General features: G+C 26.2%; 2 protein-coding genes across 7 annotated transcripts; one reads left to right on the top strand and one right to left on the bottom strand.

Moving 5' to 3' along the window:
• Nucleotides 1–111: 111 nt before the first annotated feature.
• On the top strand, nucleotides 112–4,979 carry LOC123271766 (juxtaposed with another zinc finger protein 1). 2 transcript variants are annotated; one of them, XM_044738174.1, is made up of 5 exons: nucleotides 112–292; nucleotides 2,057–2,224; nucleotides 3,558–3,669; nucleotides 3,748–3,891; nucleotides 4,016–4,979. In XM_044738174.1, the coding sequence occupies exons 1-5, from the start codon at nucleotides 193–195 to the stop codon at nucleotides 4,521–4,523; spliced, it is 1,032 nt and encodes a 343-aa protein (XP_044594109.1). In that variant the 5' UTR covers nucleotides 112–192; the 3' UTR covers nucleotides 4,524–4,979. The 2 variants fall into 2 exon arrangements, with proteins under 2 accessions (XP_044594109.1, XP_044594110.1); XM_044738175.1 differs by having other exon boundaries at nucleotides 114–292; nucleotides 4,046–4,979.
• Nucleotides 4,980–9,174: 4,195 nt separating this feature from the next.
• Nucleotides 9,175–23,690, bottom strand: LOC123272103 (AN1-type zinc finger protein 6). Of its 5 annotated transcripts, none has more exons than XM_044738751.1 (5): nucleotides 23,310–23,690; nucleotides 22,879–23,202; nucleotides 13,549–14,014; nucleotides 12,095–12,263; nucleotides 9,175–10,991 (listed from the first exon to the last, which is right to left on the bottom strand). In XM_044738751.1, exons 3-5 carry the CDS (start codon nucleotides 13,828–13,830, stop codon nucleotides 10,843–10,845), a joined length of 600 nt encoding a protein of 199 aa, XP_044594686.1. In that variant the 5' UTR covers nucleotides 13,831–14,014; nucleotides 22,879–23,202; nucleotides 23,310–23,690; the 3' UTR covers nucleotides 9,175–10,842. The 5 variants fall into 5 exon arrangements, with proteins under 5 accessions (XP_044594686.1, XP_044594688.1, XP_044594685.1 ...); XM_044738753.1 differs by lacking the exons at nucleotides 22,879–23,202; nucleotides 23,310–23,690 and adding exons at nucleotides 15,906–15,985; nucleotides 16,065–16,804; XM_044738750.1 differs by having other exon boundaries at nucleotides 22,879–23,690.
• Nucleotides 23,691–24,010: the final 320 nt, after the last annotated feature.

Raw genomic sequence — 24,010 nt, 5'->3', positions numbered from 1 at the left:
AAAAGTCAAATGACATCCTAATTTTCAATTGTACATTTTAAATATTTTTAAGTGAGTTTTTATTTTAGTGACAGTAAATTTATTATTTTATTTATTTATTAATTTGTTTTTAAAGTTAGTGTGATTTATGGTAACTACTAGGATGATGTGCTAATTGTCAACTTGACTATTCACCTTCAATTCATCATTGCTATGGCAGTATTTATGTTGAACGTTTGTAAATTTAATGCTTGCGGTTTAACATTTAAAAGTTTAGGACATCTAATTCAACATATCGAAGAAACACATATCGGTAATTTCTTTTATTTATATTATAATTATATTACCTGTCATTTTTGTTTCTTTGTTTATTTTTGTAGCAATAAGAATTTACTTTAGAGGTTATCTGGGCACAGGAGTACTTTTTATTATTTAATAATTTTTTATTGATAATTAATAATTATTAAGGTAAAAGCATATATTATTGACAGGCTCCCACTATTGACATCCTATAATTTTATTATTTCATTATTAAAATCTGTTAATCACAATTGTTGATATTTCATGACAATTTTACATATTTTTAAAATAAAAAAATAGTAAAATTTACTTCCAAGGTATAAACTAAAAAATTTCATTTTTTCAAATAGGACAAAACTGCTTACACGTTTGTAATTTCTAAACAATATCGTTAAAAAAGACCTTATTTTCAAATCCAGATTTCTCAATGTTTTTTTTTGTGTAATTGCATTGTTTAAAATTATTTTAGATTATTTATAGTCTAAATAACCATATAATCATTTATTTATACTTTATCGATTTCAAATTAATTCTAAAATAACGAATGTCAATGATGGGGGCACAAAAATTAACTTGCGTCAACTAACGACATAGACCATAATGTAAGGTAACTCAACCCCCTCAACATACATATCAACATATTAATGTTTACATACTGTCATGTGATTTTATAAGAATCAAAGTATTTGAGAGTAGAAAAAATTGCTAAAAAAACCTGGTAAAAAATATAGAAAAGCTAGGTCTTAAACGGATTTTAAAATAATAAAAATTATTAATAGTTTTGCATTAGTTAGTAAAAATGATTATTGTTAATATAAATTTAACTGTAATAAAAGACCTGTCAATAATAGGGTCAATGGTATGTCAATAATCGACTCTTTAAATTTTTTGCGCTGTCAATAATACATACATTCGATCTGTTGGTTTTAACAGGCGAGACCATCTTTTTCTCGCTTTGCTCTCACGGAGTTCAACGGAACTATCTCTGTCGCACTCCCAACAGCAGAGCAATTGCAGTTTCGATTGGTTTCACGAAACGAATGAAATTTTTGAAAAAAACGCTTTGTGGTGAAATAGTTTATTAAATTATCTATTATCTCTAAAAACGTTTTTTCAAAATTTCCATTCGTTTCGCTAAGCCGATTGAAACTGCAATCACTGGTCTCGGCTGTTAAGTTGATATAATAATTATTAAATTTATTGCTATTAAAGTTAATTAATCAAATTATATAAGTAAAAACAATGATTAAGGTGTCCTATACAAAAAAAGTTGGCAACATTGATTTGAAACACGATAAAAAATTTCAAATATTCATGATCACTCTTATAGCGTCAATAATGAGGGCTTTTACATTATATATTATTTAATGACACTGAAATCAGCTGACATTTAAAATTTTTTTCAAAGTTTAGAAAAGTAAGAATTATTTTTTAATTTTTTTATCATTTATTTTATTTATCTTATTTTTTTTTTCTTTTCAAATTAACTTCTGTTAATTTTATGACATTTAAGTTAACTGTCTCTTGACAATTTTTTAATTTTATTTAACAAAAAGATTTCTTCTAAAATATTATTTTTTTAACAAAAAGATTTTTTTTTTAAATTATATTTAAAAAATTGCATTTTTTATTTTTTTAAATTTCTAAATTTCAATTTTTTTTTTCTTATTTTTTTCGCCATAATTTACTTGTTATAAAATTTTTAAAATTATTAAATATGTACTACATTAATTTTCATATTAATTTCAATTTAATAATTATCTTTTATAATTGACAGACTATGATCCACTGGTCGTTGAACAATTTGAACAACAGCAACCACAATGTATACCCTTGAGTTATGCTCTACGTTTCCTCACGGATTCAACCAGAGAAAAAGAAAAAACATTGACACGCACTAAATCAACTATTGTTGCAACAAAGTGTAAAAATGCCACCCCAACAGGTTATTTATTTATTTAATTGTTTAATTAATAACGACACTGAATTTAGCAGACATCTAACAATTTTTAAAATTTTTATAAAAATTAAGTGATAGAGAAAAAAATTTGACGAAAAAATTCTAATTATGAATAAGAGAACGTTTGTTCCAAACTTTTGGCTGACCAAAATCGGAAAATTCGGTGTGAATGCCAATCAAAATGTTTCAATTACAACTAAACGAAGCAATATCAAGCTTTGATATTGGATAGGGTTCTTCATAAAAGTTTAATAACAGGGCTGAAAAAAAAAAATAAATCCTAAAATGGTATATATTTTTAGTTATCTTGACCACACCACCATACTTTGACAGTTATTTCCACTATAAGTTTAAAAAAACGGATTTTTTCACTAAAATTGATAATTAATTTACCAAGCATTGTTTGTAATTAGTTCAATAATCATTCTTCTTGTCACCAGTGTATTTTTTTTAAACATTTGTACAAGGATTATGGATTAAAAATACAATTTCTCTTGACGAGATACACAGAAAAAAAGGTTCACTTGAACCAAGAAAATATCTTTCTTCTTAATTATTTTCTTGAGCAAAAAAAAAATTTTTTTTTTGCCACAAGAAACTTCACTTATTCTAACAAAATTAATTCTCTTGCTTTAAGAAATACGTATCTTGATTCAAAAAAATTTATTTAAGTCAAGAAAATCTTGTTGTTTTGAGAAAATTCAGCCTCTTGCTCCAAAAAATTAAATATCTCGATAGAAGTAAATTTTCATTAATATTTTTATTGATTAATATGTCTAATAGAAAGATCAAATAATATTGAATCATTTTTTTTTCATTCAATATGTATAATTGCACGCTAATATAATATAAAACGGGTATCAAATATTTAAGAGAAAAATTTTCTCAAGGTGAAAAAATTTTTTTCTTAGCTGAAGTAAGTGGCGCTGCTTCCCTAAAGTATCTAAAAATCTTGATCAAATATAAAAATTTATTGTATCAAGTATTAATGATAATTTGAATTAATAAAAAATGACTTCCACTAAGAATAGAATTTCAAGAAAAATTTTAACTTCGGCCAACACAACTTCGGTCTTCCTTCAGGCACCCGAAAATTTTCTTGAGCCAAGAATTTTGTTCTCCAGTCAAGAAATTTTTCTTTCTGTATAGGAAACTTGATTTTTAGGCCCAAATTAAACATATGAAACATTGAAAAAGCACAAATTCAGGTCAAGATCTTTCTAATGATGTTAAATTTACTTAAAAAAATTTACTTAGGCCAATTTTTTCTTATTCTTTTAAATAGACGATTAAAAGCTAATTAAAATATATAATTTAGGAAGCGAAGCAGAGGAAGGAGAAGACTTGACGAGTGACCAGGAGGACAGCAATGACTCGTGGGCAACATCCGAAGAATTCTCATCGGACTACATTCTACGCTATGGGAGCAGGTACTGGGGCGCATAGCGGAGCGCTTACTTAAGAAGAAAGAATCAACTGCCACTCGATTATACGCTTCTTATTCCCAGGGTTGTCGGTCAAACAATAATCAATCAGAACAATAATAACACGGATAAGCCATTCGTTTGTCCAGTACCTGGATGTAAAAAGCGTTATAAAAATGTCAATGGGATCAAGTATCATTCTAAAAACGGTCATAGAGACAACGGCAAGTACGTTCATTTAATTCTTATTTTCCACCGCCAGATTCTGGAATTTTTTTTCTACAATTTTATTTTTACTCTAATATTTTTTTTTCTTTTTTTTTTTTTTTTTTTTTTTTTGTCTATAAATTAGACGTAAAGAACTATACGATAACTATTTTAGGGTTCGTAAAGCGTTCAAGTGCTCATGTGGTAAGAGTTACAAAACAACGTACGGCCTAAAAAATCATGCTGCAATACAGCACACTTGCAGCGCTTCAGGATTACAAATAAAATTAACAAATAAATCATTAATTAAGACTGCAAATGAATTTGATAATTTGTCTTCAATTAATGCTGGTAATTCTTCTGGAGATAAAATTTCTTTAAAGGTATCCTCGTTGTCTTCTTCTACTTCTTCTTCTTCTTCTAAGACTAAAGTCTCAGCAATTGAAGATCATGGTTACATTAAATCAGAATTTATTGAATGTGACGATGATTTGGGAATTCTTACGCCAGCTTCTACGCCACCGCTGTCAGTGCAAGGCGCTATTAAAAGTGAACAGCAACAATTTATTGTTAATGGACGTAATTTGCACAAGTACTTTGCTAGTACACCTAAAGGTAATACGCAACGTCGTCAAGTTAAAAATGAGTACTAATTAACTTATTTCTTCAATAAGTTGTACGCTTTTAAATATAAATCTCGCGTTTGTCTTCTTAATGAATTTTACCAGACGGATTCCTTGAAAAAAAATGATACATAATTAGTAAATATTGTACATTTGAGCAATTACATAATTATTAAGTCTTTCTGGGGAAACTAGCAACGAATGCCATGTGAAAAAAAAAATAGTTGATTGAAATCTTCCGCGCTTTTTATCATTAAAATTAAAGTGCACTCGATTATTTTTTTCCTTGGCTTTTAAATTTCGTTACTCATTAATACTCATATTGTGATGAAATTATAAATTACATATGCCTGATAATTAATTGAAATATCATTGGATAATTTATAGAGTTTAAATGTTTGTTATTACATTCATAGTGCTATTTTAAAAATACTATATAAATTGGCTCCTGTAGCAAAATATTAAAATAAATAACTGTTTACCATTTTTCCTTTTTTTACTACCGATAATTATTTAAGATAAAAGCCTCCATTATTGACACTGAGTGATCATCATAATTTGAATTTTTTTATAGTTTCAAATCAATATTGTCATTTTTTTTTATAGGAAACCTTAATCATTGTTTTTACTTATATAATTTAATTAATTAACTTTAATAGCAATAAATTTAATAATTATATCAACTTAAAACCAACAGGTCGAATGTATGTATCATTGACAGTGCAAAAAATTCAAAGAGCCGATTATTGACATACCATTGACCCTATTATTGACAGGATAAATAAATGATTATATGGTCATTTAGACTATAAATAATCTAAAATAATTAAAAAAAATGTAATTACATAAAAAAAACATTGAGAAATGTGGATTTGAAAATAAAGTCTTTCTTTACGATATTATTTAGAAACTACAAAGCAGTTTTGACCGACTTGAAAAAATGAAATTTTTGTGCCGTAAATAGTTTATACCTTGGAATTATATTTTACTATTTTTTAATTTTTAAAATATGGTAAATTGTCAGTAATACTGAAGTTAGCCGTTTTAATTTTTTGATTTTTATTTATTGAAAAAATTAAAACAAAAAAATATTTTTTTTTTAATTTCACTTCCAGTTTTTCACAAACGAAATTTTTTTTTTTATTTCTTTGTAATACTTTCTTCAATAAAAAAAAATTCTAAAAATTTTTCGATGTCGGCTAACTTAATTTTCATAAATTGTCATGACACTAAAGTTAGCCGAGGTTTTTAATTTTTTAATTGTTTTTCAATAATTAAATTAGAACAAAAAAAGACTTTTTAAAAAATGCACTCTCAGTTTTTCAAGTTTTTTACAATTAAAATTTTTTTTTAATAATTTTTTCAATAAAAAAAAAAAAATTCTAAAAATTTTTAGATGTCAGCTAACTTAATTTTTATAAAATTTTCACGAAATATAAAAAATTGTGATTATTAACAGATTTTAATAATGAAATAATTAAATTAAATAGGGTGTCAATAATAGGAACTTTTACCTTAGTTATTTGTAATTAATTAAAAATAGATTATTAAGTTTCTTTTCATCCTCTATTATATTTTATTTTTTAATATAAAATATTTTTAAGAAAATTTAAGGAAAAAAGGAGTAACGTGCGGAAAATTAAAAAAAAAAAGATTCGTTTAATTTGTTTTAACCACACGAATGCTGAAGCATGTTTAAAAATACTATAATTATTATTTAATATAAACGGTGTTTATTTTTTTTAATCGCTTAAATGTATTAATATAATTTAGTATTAGTTACAAGCATCGTTACGTCCTTGTGGTCAGCCAAATATAAACGCTGGCAGTACTTATTTTTCCATATGCTTTTAACAAGTAACTTATTTTTCTTCTTACCTACTATGCATACATTTTCTTAGATTAACTACGTTATTATTTTCAATTATTTATTTATATAATCTCTCCCACTACATTTTATTAATGTATGCTATTAATTTAATTTATATAATTATTAAACAAGGCTTTTATCGATATTGTGATGTTAGAAAAATATTCTATGCCTAAAATAAGATGAAGACCTGATAAATTGATGTGCGTTACTCTTTTACACGTTTTATATTATATAATAATTATTTACTTGCCACTGTGTCTAAAGCATTTATTAACTCGCGAATTATTTATTGGAAATAGCGACCGTAATTTATTGCAATTATATTGTCTATACAATCATAATATAAGGCCTGGACTTATTTGATTTTTTACTAATTTATTTATAAGTTATGAGTGCTAAGATTGAAAAAAAAATTAATTTTTAAATGGTAAGTATTTACCCTATTCACATTTATAATTATATTTTAAAATAACTTATAATAAAAAAGGACTTTTTTCCGTAGAGTGAAGAGGCGCAACACTACTTAAGGATTTAAAATTATTGATTACACACGGAAAGAACAAGATTACATCGGATAACATTTCAGATTATGCTTAGTGACATGTAGTAAAAAAAAAATTTCAGATAGTAGCTAGTATAATCCAGATTATACTGAGTGACATCTGAATTATACTCATTGTAATCTCCCATTTCCTCCCAGTAAAATCTCAGATTATACCGCGTAAGATTTCACTGGATATAATCCGAGATTGTATCCTGTAGAATTTGGATTATACTCAGTGATATCTCCGCGATTTTTTTTTCTAGCGCCTGTGCACTTAGTATTATCATATGACTATGTCTTGTACATTATTATTATATATCTTGTAATATAAATAATTACTAGCAACCTTGCAGTCACTATGTGACTGCAGTGATTTGTAAACTATAAATAAAGAACATTTTGCTTTATTAAATAATGGCTTTTGTTAAACTGCACTGTACTTTCTTAACTATTGACGTTTTTAAAGATATAAGCTCATCCCGATGTTACACTCGTCAAGAGCTTTCATTTGAGTACCCACTTGCACTTTTGATATATTTTTCATATTTTCATATATATATAAATATATGAAAAATTGATGTGGGTACTCAAATGAAAGGTCTCGATGAGTGTATTGACGGAGTAAGCTTATATCGTAAAAAATGTTAATATTTCACAAAATATTTGTGAAATTATACTGTACTTGCTTGACTATTGACGTTTTTAAAGATATAAGCTTATTCTGATGTTACACTCATCAAGAGCTTTCATTTGAGTATTCACTTGCATTTTGATATATTTTTCATATAGACATATATATAATATATATAAATATATCAAAAATTGATGTAGGTACTCAAATGAAAGGTCTCGATGAGTGTAACTTCAGGATGAGCTTATATTATTAAAAATTTCAATAGTTCACTAGATATTTGTGAAATTGTACTGTACTTGCTTGACTATTGACGTTTTTAAAGATATAAGCTCATTCTGATGTTACACTCATTAAGAGCTTTCATTTGAGTACCCACATGCATTTTGATATATTTTTCATATATACGTATATATAATAAATATAAATATATGAAAAATTGATATGGGTACTCAAATGAAAGGTCTCGATGAAGTGTAACATCGGGGTGAGCTTATATTATTAAAAATGTCAATAGTTCACAAGATACAAGGTCATTTCTTAATTATGTATCTAGAGATAGAGCATATTTAAATGCAGCCTAAATACTTATCATCACAAATTGACTATTGTCAAGAATGACATGAACCCTTGAAAAGGCACAAATTCAAGTCAAGACCTTTGCAATGAGACCAAATTTTACTAAAATAAAAAAACCGATTTTATAATATGACTATATTGGCGACAAAATTTTTCTTATTCTCTTAATAATATAGATATAGCGGCTATAAAATATTTTGTTACATAGCAAAAAATATAAATGTCCACACAGTAATTAATGCACCGATTATATTTTTTTAATGTTCAATATACTGATGATTGATTATAATTCATAAATTGTAAACAACACTTGACGCGCAGACGCTAGAAAGAAAATGACGCAGATATCACTGGGTATAATCCAAGATTCTACTGAATTATAATCCAAATTCTACAGGATAAAATCTCGGATTATATTCAGTGGAATCTTACGTGGTATAATCTGAAATTTTACTGGGAGAAATGGAAGATTACAATGAGCATAACCCGATATCACTCAGTATAATCTGGATTATACTAGTTACTATCTGAAATTTCTTTTCACTACAAATGTCACTAAGTATAATATGAAATGTTATCCAATGTTATCTTTTTCTTTCCGTGCAGGAAGACATCACCACCTTTTAAAAATCACTAAAAAAATAATGATTTTAAAAATAAAATGTTAAATATTTAAATGGAATTAAAAATAAAAAAAAAAAAGCATTTATGTTTAAATTTGTAAATTCAAAAATTATTATTAATATAATAATTCAAATAAATTGTAATAAAATATTAATCCAATTTTGAATGAAATGGTAATCACAAATAATCTGATTACAATTTTTTAGTCAGAGTAAAATATATGTAGCAACAAAACTTCTCACCATTAATAATAAAAATAATAATAATAAAGAACAATAATAGTAATATAAGCAACAGAAATATTAAAAGCAACGACTTGACTTAGCTAGGGGCATAAGTACCCCGTCCACGATCTTAATCCATAGTAGCTCCAGTTGGTTTTTACATACTATAATTATTGATAAAAAAAAACCAACTTGTATAAAATTAGTAAGTTTAAAAAATTCTCTCAATTTATTATTATAGATTTTTTTTTTACGATTACAATAATTATGTTCATCAATATGATGAAATAAAACTGCTTTAACTACTCATTACTTTAATTTCTTCTTATATTCTCAGCATGACTTTTTTTTAGTAAGCTCAAGAAAAAAATTTAATAATTAATAATTTAAGGATTTGGATTTTACATTGATCGTGGGCGGAACACACGAAATTTTAGCGTGAGTCGCTACAATTAAATCAAAACCTTTCGTCAAGTATACTTAAAAAAAAAAACATCAAAAGCCAAGGAAGAAAAAATCAAAAAGTATTGAATAATATTAATAATAATAGTTAATAATATTTAATAATAATAATTAACACTCTAACAATCGTGTAAACAAAAATCCTTGATTAAAATGATTTATTGCAGTTTAAAGCAATGACAATACGCCGAACGTATTGCATTTGGCAAGCCAAGGGTTTTGTTTGTTATTTTTAGATTACTTCTTTTAATCTTTTATAATTTATTTATTTTAATTAATTAAATTAATTAACTTTTTAATCTTTAATTATTCAATTACAAAAAAAACTCCGTATGTAATTCGCGTAAATAAGCATTCGCAACGTAATTTCAAACAGTGTTTTTTTTTTATCTTTTTTGTTTAATGAGTAATAATGCTCGATATATTCTTCGTGAGATTGGACATAAACACACAGTTACTACTTATACTTCATTGCATTATTTATGAATTAATCGGCTAATATACTTAATCGTTATTAGACTACCAATTAATCTATAATTGTGATCACCCATCAACGTCAGTCATTGCCTAAACAACACTCCCTTTTACTAAATATATAGAAACAAAAATAATAATAATAATAATAATAATAATAATAATAATAATAATAATAATAATAGTTGATACAAGAAAAAACATTTGTTTTCGAGCTTAATAATTCGGCTTCCTTCGACTGGATCCAATCGACTGCCTTCAACAAGATTAATTTCTGACTGACTGACTGCACCAGGAATTTAGTCTACTTAAATATAATTGGTATTAAATTTATCTATTTTTAATTGATTTTGCATTAAGTAAATTAATAATTATTATATATATAATAATAAACCATAATAATAATAATAATAATATAATAGGTAAAATAGTAGTAAACTGGCAGCAACTAACCAGATGTTATTTCGCATTTTAAAACTCACTAGATGACAATCCGACATGGCACTAACACTCATATTTTAATTTACCCATTCTTACAGTCATACATACATATATATTTATTTATATATTTTATTTAATAATAACTTTGTCTACCCACATCCGAAATTCACAGAATGTTCATTTATTAATTAAGTTAATTGTTATTATTATTTTATTACTTTTTAATAATTATAACCATTGTTTGAAATGACATTCTTACAACCAATCACACTTGTTCATTCATACATTTATCAATGTATTTTTCTTACGATTTTTTTTCAATTATTTAGTTAACCATACCCCATTCCTCAATGTGCAATCAGCTGCCAGATAATTCATCTCGTTATTTTCATGCTTAATTTTTTTTTATTTTTTTTATTTTTTATTTAATTATTATAATATTTTGTTTTGTTTATATAGTTATAACCATTTTCCCAACGACTACACACTAAAATAGTTCAAATTTTTTGCACTTTTTCACCAACAACAACCGGGTTGTTACGCCGAATTTCTTGGGCACCCATTTCTCTATAATCGAACTTGCAATCGTGTTTGTCACTGTATCGATGCACAGAGCAAAAGAGTCCACCACAACGGCATTCGAATCCTTTAAATAGATAAAAAATTATTAATTATTATATAATAAGCGAACTTGCAGTCACTATGTGACTGCCGTGATTTGTAAACTATGAATAAATAAAATTTTGCTTTATTAAATAATGATTTTTGTCGTTGCACTGTACTTTCTTAAATATTGACGTTTTTAAAGATATAAGCTCATCCCGATGTTACACTCATCAAGAGCTTTCATTTGGGTACCCACTTGCATTTTGACATATTGTTCATGTATGCATATAGATATAATATATATAAATGTATAAAAAATTGATGTGGGTACTCAAATGAAAGGTCTCGATGAGTGCAATGTCGAGGAGAGCTTATATCGTTGAAAATATCATCAGTAGACAAAATACAATGTCATTTCTTAATTATTGACATTTTTAACGATATAAGTTCATCTCGATGCTACACTCATCAAGAGCTTTCATTTGACTACCCACATGCATTTTGACATATTTTTCATATATACATATATATAAATATATGAAAAATTGATGTGGATACTCCAATGAAAGGTCTCGATGAGTGTAATGTCGGAGTGAGCTTATATCTTCAAAAATGTCAATACTTCACAAGATATTTGTGAAATGGCACTATACTTTCTTAACTATTGACGTTATTAAAGATATAAGCTCATTCCGATGTTACACTCATCAAGAGCTTTCATTTGAGTACCCACATCAATTTTTCATATATTTTATATATATTAAATATATGTATAAATGAAAAATATATCAAAATGTATGTGGGTACTTAGATGAAAGGTCTTGATGAGTGTATGGTCGGGGTGGGCTTATATCTTAAAAAACGTCAACATTTCACAAGATATTTGTGAAATTATACTGTACTTTCTCAAATATTGACGTTTTTAAAGATATGAGCTCATTTCGATATTACACTCATCAAGAGCTTTTTCTTACTCAAATGAAAGGTCTCGATGAGTGTAACATCAGGATGAGCTTATATCTTTAGAAATGTCAATATCTCAGAAGATACAAGGTAATTTCTTAATTATGTATATCATATGACTATCCTGGATACAAAATTTTTCTTATTCTCTTAATAATATAGATTGATTATCCAACTCACCAGTTAAACCAACTTTTTTGCGGCATACAACACAACGATTTTTCTTCTTTTTGAATTCTTTGTCAGTCTCTTTTCCATCAAAGCCATCATCCGTATCACCACTGCTGACCGAACCTTCAGCCGCTCCACTACTCACTCCACCTTCAGCTTCTTGTTCGTCCCTATTTACCTGTTAATTATTTTTCAAAAATTAATAATCAATAATATACCATCTTATATTCAACGCGTCATTTTTTTAAAAAATATAAAATAATTTTTCAACTACATAAGTACAATAAGGTAAAAGCCCCCATTATTGACACTATTAAAGTGATCATGAATATTTGAATTTTTTTATTGTGTTTCAAATCAATATTGTCAATTTTTTTTTTTATAGGACATGTTAATCATTGTTTCTACTTTGTAGAAATAAATTCTCTATATAATTTAATTAATTAACTTTAATAGCAATAAATTTAATAATTATTATATCAACTTAAAACCAACAGGTCGAATGTATGTATTATTGACAGCACAAAAAATTCAATAAGCCGATTATTGACATACCATTGGCCCTATTATTGACAGGTCTTTTATTACAGTTAAATTTATATTAACTATAATCATTTTTACTAACTAATGCAAAACTATCAATAATTTTCATTATTTTAAAATCCGTTTAAGACCTAGCTTTTCTATATTTTTTACCAGGTTTTTTATAGCAATTTTTCATAGTCTCAAATACTTTGATTCTTATAAAATTACATGACAGTATGTAAACATTAATACTTTGATATGTATGTTGAGGGGGTTGAGTAACCTTAGATTATGGCCAATGTCGTTAGTTGACGCAAGTTAATTTTTGTGTCCCCATCATTGACATTCGCTATTTTAAAATTAATTTTAACTCGATAAAGTATAAATAACTTATTATATGGTTATTTAGACTATAAATAATCTAAAATAATTTTAAGCAATGCAATTACATAAAAAAACATTGAGAAATCTGGATTTGAAAATAAGGTCTTTCTTAACAATATTGTTTAGAAATTACAAACGTATAAGCAGTTTTAGCCTACTTAAAAAAATGGAATTTTTTTTGCGGTAAATAGTTTATACTTTGGAATTAAATTTTACTATTTTTTAATTTTAAAAATTGTAAAATTGTCATGAAATATCAACAATTGTCATTAACAGACTTTAATAATGAAATAATAAAATTAAATAGGGTGTCAATAGTGGGGGCCTGTCAATAATAGGGGCTTTTACCTTAAATAAAATAAAATTTACTGGTTTTGCATCAGGTGAACTATGACCAGAGACCATAATATACAACTGGAATTTAAATCTTGTGATCAAAAATAATTTGCGAAATCATGACGAATGATAATCATTTAATTTAGTTTTCTTTTTTTTTACATGTTTACATAACAGCAATTTAAATAAAATAAATAAAATAAAAATAGTAAAATTACCTCTTTTGAACTTGATAAATCTGTCGTAGACTGTGGAATTGTGGGAATGGTAGGCTGGGCGGTGGTACCCGCAGCAGGACTGCTGAAACTACTTTGGAGCGTTCCAGCATTGCTAGATACTGGTTGTGAGGCTGAAACAGTTGCCGAAGATACCGGGGGTTGTTGTTTCTTCTTAAGGTTCTCTTTGAAGCACAGAGAGCAAAGGCCATCAGTGGCTGGCGAGCCGTAGAATCCACAGCCGCTGCGACACAACGCTTGCATCGGGTTTGACTCACGCTCCATTTTATTTATTTATTTATTTTTTTTTTTTACGATTAAGTTATTTATTAAAATTCAGATAGTAAAAGTCTCTTTTATTTATCTCAGTGATTCTTTATTTTTTAAAATATATATAAACACAGTAAACCTCGATACTGTTTGAGTCGTCTGTCAGACTACCCACAATTGGCAGTCACTTGACGTTTACCTGAAATTAAAAAATACAAATTATTATTATTAAACTCGACACTTATCAACACTTTACTTTGTTTCCATCACAGTTAATATTTATATCAGTAACTCATGTAGCTGTAAATATCCGAAATGCATACAGTTTCGACTCGGCCAAAAGTCATAACACATGACAGATAAAATTCAACAATATTAAAATTTAAAAATAAATTCATTTTTTTAGAGTAGATAAAAACAATGAGATTAATAAAGTTTATGACAGATAAAGTATAGACTTATATACTAATTTTTTTAACATGAAAATTAAGTTAACCAACAACTAAAAATTTTTACTATTATTTTTATTGAAAATTTTTATAAAAAAAAATAAAAAAAAAAAATTCACTTGTAAAAAAAATTGTAAAACTAAGTGCAGTTTTTATAACTATTTTTTTGTTCCAATTTATTAAATAAAAAAAAAAATTAAAAACGTCGGCTTATTTTAGTTTTATTTTTTAATGAAAATTAAGTTAACCGACATCTAAACATTTTTAAAATTATTTATATTGAAAATTTTTACACAAAAAAATAAAAAAAAAAAAATTCACTTATAAAAAAATTATAAAACTTTAAATGACATTAAAATTAGCCAACGTTCAAAAATTTTAGATTTTTTTTTATCAATTAAATTAGAATAAAAAAAATATTTTTACAAAATTGCACGTATAATTTTCAAAACTTTCTACGAGTGAAATTTTTTAAAATAATTTTTTCAATAAAAAAAATTCTAAAAATTTTTAGATGGCTAACTATGTTGTCAAACTTTAAGAGCAATTTTTAATAAATACTTTTTTGTTCCAATTTATTCAATTAAAAAATTATAAACGTCGACTAATTTTAGTTTTATTTTTTAATGAAAATTAAGTTAACTGACCTCTAAAAATTTTTACAATTATTTTTATTAAAAATTCTTATACAAAAAAATTCACTTGTAAAACTTTAAATGACATTAAAATTAACCAACGTTCAAAAATTTTAGATTTTTTTTTATCAATTAAAATCAGAACAATTGCCAAGTAGCAAGTAGCAATTATCAATTAAAATTAGAACAAAAAAAATATCTTTTTTCCCCTCCGGGCGTAAAGCGGCAACTTCAGCCCCGCTGCGCTAAACGAAGTTGCCGCTTTCCGCCTTCGTCGGAGAAAAAAATAGTATACGCTCCTCGGGAAGTAAATAAGAAAGCCTCAGATCACATGTTTGTTGACCTCAGCTTCGCCTCGACCAACAATTGCATGTGATCTGAGGCTTTTCTTACTTTTCTTCCCTAGGGGTGTTATATACTATTACAAAATTGCACGTATAATTTTTAAAACTTTCTACATGTGAAATTTTTTTTAATAATTTTTTCAATAAAAAAAAGTTCTAAAAATTTTTAGATGTCGGCTAACTTTGTTGTCATAAACTTTAAGTGCAATTTTTAATAAATATTTTTTTGTTCCAATTTATTAATTAAAAAAAAAAGTTAAAAAATTATAAACGTCGGCTAATTTTAGCTTTATTTTTTAATGAAAATTAAATTAACCGACATCTAAAAATTTTTACAATTATTTTTATTGAGAATTTTTATACAAAAAAATAAAAAAATTCACTTGCAAAAAAATTGTAAAACTAAGTGCAATTTTTAATAAATAAAAAAAATTAAATTATAAACTTCGACTAACTGTAGTTTTATTTTTTAATGAAAATTAAGTTAACCGACGTCTAAAAATTTCTAAAATTATTTTTATTGAAAATTTTTACACAAAAAAAATAACAAAAAAAATCACTTGTAAAACTTTAAGTGCAATTTTTAATAAATAAAAAAAAAATAAACATCGGGTAATTTTAGTTTTATTTTTTAACTCCCACTTTTCTCGCTCTGTCCTTACCAACGGGGCTTGGCAGCTTATTTACATAATTTTAAGTTAATTCACCCCGCGTAACACAATGACCATGACAATAGGGTTGGCTAAAAAGTATAACAACAATATTTTTATAAAAATATATGAATGTATATTTATTAAAGAGAGAAGAATGATATCACTCACTTTGGAGTACGCAATGTAGTGTTGCAACCGATGCACAACATGGAGTAAGAGTGCTTTCAAGTGAGCTCCATGTCCCATGTCTCTGTACCACGGAAGAATATACACGCACACGATTGTCCACGATAAAACCCCGTTTGTCCGATCTTCTAGTCTCATAAAATAAAGAAATTAATAAAATGATCTGTCTCACTCTTTCTCGTTTTCTTTCGCTCTTTTTTTCTCTTTAACTCTTTCTTAGATTTTTTGTCTTGCTCTTATATCTCAGAATATCTATCTGTTACTTTCTTGTTTTATTTTATTATCTATTTACTGTCTCACTCTTACCACCGCTGTACGTGTTAAGTCTTTCTTCATTACTCTCAACTGTCTCACTCTTACCAGTGTATTACCAAGTGATTGTGTTGGTATAAATGTACGACAGGAGGATTTCCCCGTGGCGTATCTTTATGTCCCGACACACAACTTGCTGGCTCACTTCACTTCTATCCATTAAATTTAATTTGGCTATCATCAGACCGGACTTATTTAGTTGCGCACTTTTTTTTTCAAAATGATAAATAAATAATAATAAAATAATAATTACGACGACGATCACGTATACCTCCCCGTCGTCGTCGTGTCCGAGTACACACACAGAGGAGGCGTTCGATATTTGTTGAATTCCGTACAGCTAGCAAGGACGGAGGAAGAACAACAACGATGGCGACGACGACGGCGCCCGAATGTTTTCATGACGGCGATCCTTACTCACTCACCACTCACCACTTCTCTCTGTGTCACATACCACTGGGCGAGTGCACAACTGACTTTAAGACTCATTTGTATTAAGCTAACTCGCACGCACACATACACATATTTTTTTTATTTTCATTTCTTCAACTGACAGATCGTTTACCTTTGTTTGGATTTTTTCTGTTTTTATTTTTTTTTAATTACTTTGTTTTTGGAGTTTGAATATATTTTATTAAATACACTTTGTGGAATTAGTAAGGAAGATGGCGCTAGTGCGGATTTAAAAATACGCTAAGCATGCGCTGTAAATATTGTGCGCTGTCACATGGCCTCCAGAGTCATTATTATTTTTCAGGGCTTCATATCTTTTTTAATGTTGTAAATTAAGACTAAATTTATTTTGTAATTTTTTTTTTTTAATATATCTAATCATTTTTTTTAATAATACTGAAATTAACTGACAGCTGTTAATTTTTTTTTAATTTTGTAATAAATCAATTACAATTAAAAAAATGCTTCTAAAAATTTCCACTAATCATTTTTTTTTAATTTTTAATAATTTAATTGTTATAAAATTTAAAAAAAATTTCTAGTGTTCATCATTTCAGTGTAATATTTTTTAAAATAATTACATAAATTGATAAATATTATTTTTGGGTAATTATCATCATTTTTGAATTTGGAGTACACAATATTTTTTAATGAAAATTAAGTTAGCCGACATTTAAAAATTTTAACAATTTTTTTATTAAAAAAAAATATTATAAAAAAAAATTTCATTTGTAAAAAACATGAAAAACTATGAGTGCAATTTTTAAAAAATATTTTTTAATTTCAATTTAATAAATGAAAAATAATCAAAAAATTAAAAACGTCTCCTAACTTTAGTAATATTATTTTTTATTCATAAGAATTGTATTTAAATGACAATTAAATTAGCCGACATCTGAAAATTTTTGGAGTTTTTTTTTTATTTAAAAAATTTCACATGTAGAACAATTGAAAAAAATAAAAAATTATAGAATGTCAACTAATTTTAGTATCTTTATATTTAAAATTTTTTAATAACATATTATTTTTTTATTTATTTATTTTTTTTATTTGATATCAGAATGATTCTAAAAAAAAATATCAACTTTTATGATACTAAAATTAACTGACTGAATTTTTTAAATTTTTGTAACAAAATTATTGTGAAAAAATTTTAATAAAAAAATTCCATGTCTAGAAATTGAAAAAAATTACAAGTGCAAATTTTAAAAAAATATTTTTTTTTTATATAATTTATTTGTTATAAGAATTTAAAAAATTTTCAGATGTCTGCTGAACTAAATATCATCAATTTTTTTATTTAAAAAAAAAAAAAAAAAAAAAATATGAATGAAATTAATACTTGAAAATTTTAAAAAATTTTTTAATTAATAAATCATAGCAAGAAAAATTTATTTAAAAAATTCCATCTTTAAAAGCTCTAAAAAATTATAAGTGCAATTTTTTAAAAATATTTTTTTAAGCCTAGTTTATTATTAAAAAAAATCAAAAAATTGTAAATTTAAAAAAATTTACATTTTTAAAGTATATAGATATTTTTTTTTTTACATAAAATTCAACAAAACTTTTAAAAAAATTTTTGTAATAATTAATGGTCAACAAAATTTTTTTTTAAATTAAAACCTTTAAAACTCATTTAAAAATGTATTTTTGGCCTTTTTAATGATTTAAATTTTAAATGCAAGTGAAATAATTTAAAAAGAAAAAAAAAAATAAAATTTTTTGTATATTAATAAAAATACTTTGGACTCTACTTCCAAAAAATAATCAATAGTATTTATTAATTTAGAAAAAAATTAATTGTAATTACTACTAAAAAAATAAAAAAAATATTGTTTGAATTTCCTCGAGTTTATAACAATCTTGACCTGTCATTAAAGTTTATTCATCCAACATCTGGACGGGTGAATACAACAGGAGAACAATGACCTCAATTAAATCGAGTATAGAACAATTGCCATTACTTTTAAGAACTAATATGGATAAATATATCAATGCGTAATTTATTTGTTGTATTTATAAGATATAAAAAAAATTTCTTTGTCTTGATACGCACTAGATTGAAAATATAAAAGTTCTTTGAGTAAAAAAGCGGAAACACCAGACCAGAAACTTGGTACAGGTCCAAGGATTTAGCGTATTTAGCGTTTGTAAATTTAATAAAGCTCAAGCTTAACACGTGTACATTTGGTAATGTGTTTCTTGATCTGAGCTGACTCCCAACGCATTTGTTGTGTCCGAGCTTGAAGCTCATAGCTTTTAAATTATTTCTTATAGGTACAGTAGGTAAGTGCGGTGTTGATCAGCGTATTTAAGATTGGGACACAGAATAGAGATTGAGAAAACAGTGACGTAGTTATTAGTGTTATATTTGTATCGTGCGAGTTTAAAGCGAACCGATGAAACAAAGGTTGTGCGAAGGACGATGAGATAGGCTCTATTCGCTTTACTTGTCACTGTATAATAATGTGTGTTGCTTGTATGAAGGACGTATAATATATAACTTTGTCCGAATAATAACCTGAGAACATCAAGGACACATTATTAAATATTTATCTTTTCAATCATATTTTTCTAATTATAATAAATTTAAATACACTGTCTTTTAAATTCACTTTTAGTGTTATGTCTGCTTATTCAAAACATTTTATCGCTGCGTTTTGTTTTTGATAAAAGCTTATTTATCTTCTTAAAACATTTATTGCTTCTTAACTCCAAAATAATTTTTATTTTTTTTTTTATAATAAATTTTGATTATTTTAATAAATAAGGTAAAAGCCCCAATATATGATCATGTACCAGTATATGATCACTCCTTGTATTTGTATACCTATATTTGCGAATATAGATATAAAAATACATGGAGTGATCATATACTGGTACATGATCATATACTGGGGCTTTTACCTTAATCAATTTTTTTTTTATTAGCAATTATTTTTTAATATTTATTAAAAAAAAAAATTTTAATTTTAATTAAACAAAGTAAAATTTTCTTTTAAAAATTTATATAAATAGAAAAAATACCTTTTTCTTATCAATAACTTTGAATTAAACCGAAACAAAAACAAAAATGACTCAAAGAATGTTTAAATAAAAATTAACAGGTACGCAAATTGTATCAATTAAAATTTCAATAAAGACAATTTATTGAAATAATTTTTCGGCGAGTATTTTATTAAAAATTACACTAAAAATAATATAATGATAAATCAAGCATATCATCGTTATCGTTCTATTTTTTTTTTTCAATTAATAAAATAGATATCATTTGTATCAATGTCACGTTCTTCGTTAATGTTACTTAACATTATTTTTAAATTTATAATTTTGTTACCATTCAATTAAAGTAATAAATAAGTAACTGTGCGCTTTGTTAAAGTTTACTGAGTTTACAATCAATTGTTTCCCAAAACTACTTTGAGTCATTATTCTGTACGATGACACATTCATACTCATACTCAAATCCCAAGTGTAAATTTCTTTGTACTGGTGGGTTTTAATAATTATCATGCAGTCAATAAACCGATTGGAAATGAAAAATGTTATAATAAAATTTTTAGGTACTGGCTGAAACAAAGAATAGTGAAAAGTAAAAATTTATCTTGAAAAAAATGGAAATTTTGAGAAAAAATTAATTAGTTAAAAATTTTGAACATTTTATTTTTTAGCTGAAGAAATAAAAATTTGTTTTCAGTAACTTTCTTGTTGAAAAAGTTTTTTGATATGAGAAAAAAAATTAGGTAGATAATTTCTGAATTTTAATCCAAGATTGTTTTTGTTCGAATTTAGAAAATTTTTTTTCAATAATTAAATTACGGTGAGAAAAATTTTTATTTCTTCAGCTAAAAAATAAAATTTTTAGCTAATTAATTTTTTTATTACACAATTGTTGTTTTTCTCTCAATGTAAAGAATAAATAAAAAGATAATTGCGAAGATTTTTGACCATTTTTTTTTTAAATGAGCATAAATTGATCAATATTTGGAGCTTTTACTCTAAACAATTTCCCAATTTTTATTTAAAATTGCTTTTACCCAAATTTATAAAACTTTGTTTCAATAATTAAGTTACTGAGAGAAAAATTTTTATTTCTTTAACTAAAAAATAAAATTGTTTGAAATTTTTAATTAATTAATTTTTTATTACAATATTGTTTATTTTTTTTTCAAAAGAAATTGTTTCTTTCAATGTTAAGAATAAATAAGAAAATATTTGCGAAGATTTTTTGCTCCATTTTTTATAAAAATCTAATATGAAAATGTCAATTGTATTTTTTTTTTGTGTATAAAATTTGACCAAAATAATTCGGTAGAAAAAGAACTAAGCTATTGAAAAATTATTGCCACTTAAGGTAGAAATAAATTACTTGGAAATAAAATTTTGATACACTGAGAGAAAAAATTTCTTTTGAAAAAAGAATCGGCATTGTTATTAGAATTGAATTTGTTTAAAATTTTATTTCTTAGCTGAAGAAATGAAAAATTTTCTCACAGTAAATTTATTTAAAAATAACCAATTTTGGATAAAAATTCGCAAATTGTCTGTCTTAATTTTTTTTTTTTCAATAAGAAAGTTGCTGTGAGGAAAATTTTCATTTTTTCAGCTAAAAAATAAAATAGTTAAAAATTTTTAAGTAATTTCTTATTACAACATTGATCATTAATTTCAAAATAAATTTAAATTCGCAATGTATTTTTGAAATCCCTATTTAATGGACTAACAAAATAATTTCTTACGCAAGTCAGGTCAGTAAAACTCATCTGTTAATTAGTTAGCCTTGAATAGGTTGATAATTAAAGTTACGATATGAATTCACTGGTATTAATAGTGTAAAAGTTGTATCTAGTTTATGTAAGTGAAAAAAAATAACAAGTAAATAAATAAATATATAAAAAAAAGAAAAAAACAAGTGGAAGGTGGAAACGTGTCATGGTAAGGAGGAAAGGGAAAGAGAATCAGGCGAATGGGAACCCACGCGCAAGTAAAAGTGTGACGAAAGTAAAATATAAGTTTCCAATGTAATGATGCTTTGATTAGCTGAATATGAAGATTGTGATAATTAAATATTTAATAGTAACTCAAGCAGTTTAGATTTAAAAATTAAACAGTCATCTATAAAGGTGATTCACCAATATGAGCACAAACTACATATTAGCTCGATTTATAAATTCTGTTTAATATTTAGTAGCTGTAGTTGCTAGTAGTTGCTAGCTAAGTATTATTAGTGTATTGTGCGTTTTAGTACACAACACACCAGTCTGTAATTGTGTGGAGCACAAAGGGTAGGGATAAGGGTGAGAAGTCCAAAGCTAAGTAAGAAAACTAAGCGTGTATGTATACAGCAAAGAGGGGAATAACAGTGAAGAGTAAGGAACGTGTAGGGGTGTCAGTACACAACAAGAAACACACACAGTACTTATTATATGTGTTATATTAATATGTAACACACAAAGAATAAATACATGTGAGTATATGATATGTATTCTCTGGATCGGCGCTGGCGTCGTTGATCGACAAACCAAGACGACGATGACGATTATAACTGTACGATAAATACTACGACGACGTACCCGTTGAAGAGTTTAAGAAGATAATGATGAAATTAAAAATGTTATTGAGTGAGAATAAATTTATAAAATAATACAGGGTCAACACTGTATCCACTCACACTCTTACACCAGAGATTAACTTCCAATTGCGTAGTTTCTTTGTGAAAAATAAAATATATTTAGTGTAAGATGTACGAGCTTTGTGATTGGATCACACCCACGGCAATGGATCATGATTACGCACATACAATGACGAGTGTAGAGAACAATAAATGCAATCTATGTTATTTTTTTCTCTCTTTCTTTCACCTGGATATTTAAAATATTTATTAAAGCTCAATCGATACGTCATAATCAAAACAGTGACGTATTTACTTTGTTAAGTGACATTACCTTTGGTTGTTATTATATGAGTACTGATAAAAATAGTGATTGTAGATGGTCAAAGTAAAGCTTATTAATTTTGTTGCGACACTTACCGAAGGCTACTGTGGTGTAGCAGGGCGCAATATGTCAGCTGACTAGACGTGTGGCTGATTGTAATCCTGCGACAGAATCCCACATAATTTACAGCAACAAATTAGCTCTCTTACGTTGTTTTATTTTTTATAATTTAGTTCAACTGATGGAATAGAATATAAAATTTAATTTTCTCGTTTCTCCGATTTCAATACCGTGACGATGCGTGTGCTAAGCGTTTTACACTGATTTCACAGCCACTTTTTTTATTCTTTCTTTCCTTTTTTTTATTACAGCTATACCCACTCGCCTTTTACTACTTCGTATGTCGAACGTTTTGATAACTAATGAAAAGTAATCACTGACGCATTTATTATTTTAAAATCCAAATCATAATAATAATAACAATAATAATAATAATAATAATAATAATAATAATAATAAACAAAACCAGGGAACTTAGAATGTGCAGAAACGTTCACACCCAACTCTCCCGTTACGAAATGAAACTCTACCAAATCAACGAACAGAGAGACCAATACTGCTGCTGATCACTGTGACTGGTAAAGCTCTTCGCTCTCTGTTGCTTTCCTACTCACCACCCCACTCCCAACTCCGACTGCTTGGTACTTGCTGATGTTAAATAAAGTCCACACTACTCTTACAATATGTACACGCAGTGGATACGCGGATCCGCGAAATAACCCGAGTCTAGTCATCAAACCCGATCACACCCGATGCGGATAAAACATCAACGAGGGTTTACTACCTCCTGGTGATGGCTCCTCTTGCTCCAACCAACCACAAGCTTATTAACCATCATACTGAAGTTAGCTGAGCTGTCAATTTTATTTTTATTTTTTTATGACAAATTAGTTGCAATAAAAAATTGCTATTGAAAATTTTCTTTTAATTTTTTTTAATTTTCACTTGTGAAATTTTTTAAATATAATTTTATTTATATAAAACATTGTAAAAAAAATTTAATATAACTTCAATGTCTGACCATAGGATAAATAAACTCCAGATAGAAATGGCCGTCAACTTCTTTGCCTAGTTTTTTATGAACTGAAGTTAGCTGACAGCTGTCAATTTTATGAAAATTCATTTAGCAGATATTTGATAATTTTAAGAATTTTTTTAACAAATAAA

The sequence above is a fragment of the Cotesia glomerata genome, linkage group LG9 (assembly GCF_020080835.1).
Source record: "Cotesia glomerata isolate CgM1 linkage group LG9, MPM_Cglom_v2.3, whole genome shotgun sequence".
Taxonomy (NCBI): domain Eukaryota; kingdom Metazoa; phylum Arthropoda; class Insecta; order Hymenoptera; family Braconidae; genus Cotesia; species Cotesia glomerata.
This window is presented reverse-complemented; position numbering and strand designations above follow the sequence as displayed.

Excerpts from the sequence above, each read along its gene's own strand:
- LOC123271766 (XM_044738174.1), top strand. The coding sequence starts at position 193 with ATGGCAGTATTTATGTTGAACGTTTGTAAATTTAATGCTTGCGGTTTA. Across the intron at positions 2,225-3,557 it reads TAAAAATGCCACCCCAACAG|GAAGCGAAGCAGAGGAAGGA; the intron begins GTTATTTATTTA and ends TATATAATTTAG. Across the intron at positions 3,892-4,015 it reads GGTCATAGAGACAACGGCAA|ACGTAAAGAACTATACGATA; the intron begins GTACGTTCATTT and ends TCTATAAATTAG.
- LOC123272103 (XM_044738750.1), bottom strand. The coding sequence starts at position 13,830 with ATGGAGCGTGAGTCAAACCCGATGCAAGCGTTGTGTCGCAGCGGCTGT. Across the intron at positions 12,264-13,548 it reads ATTTATCAAGTTCAAAAGAG|GTAAATAGGGACGAACAAGA; the intron begins GTAATTTTACTA and ends AATAATTAACAG. Across the intron at positions 10,992-12,094 it reads CAAAAAAGTTGGTTTAACTG|GATTCGAATGCCGTTGTGGT; the intron begins GTGAGTTGGATA and ends ATCTATTTAAAG.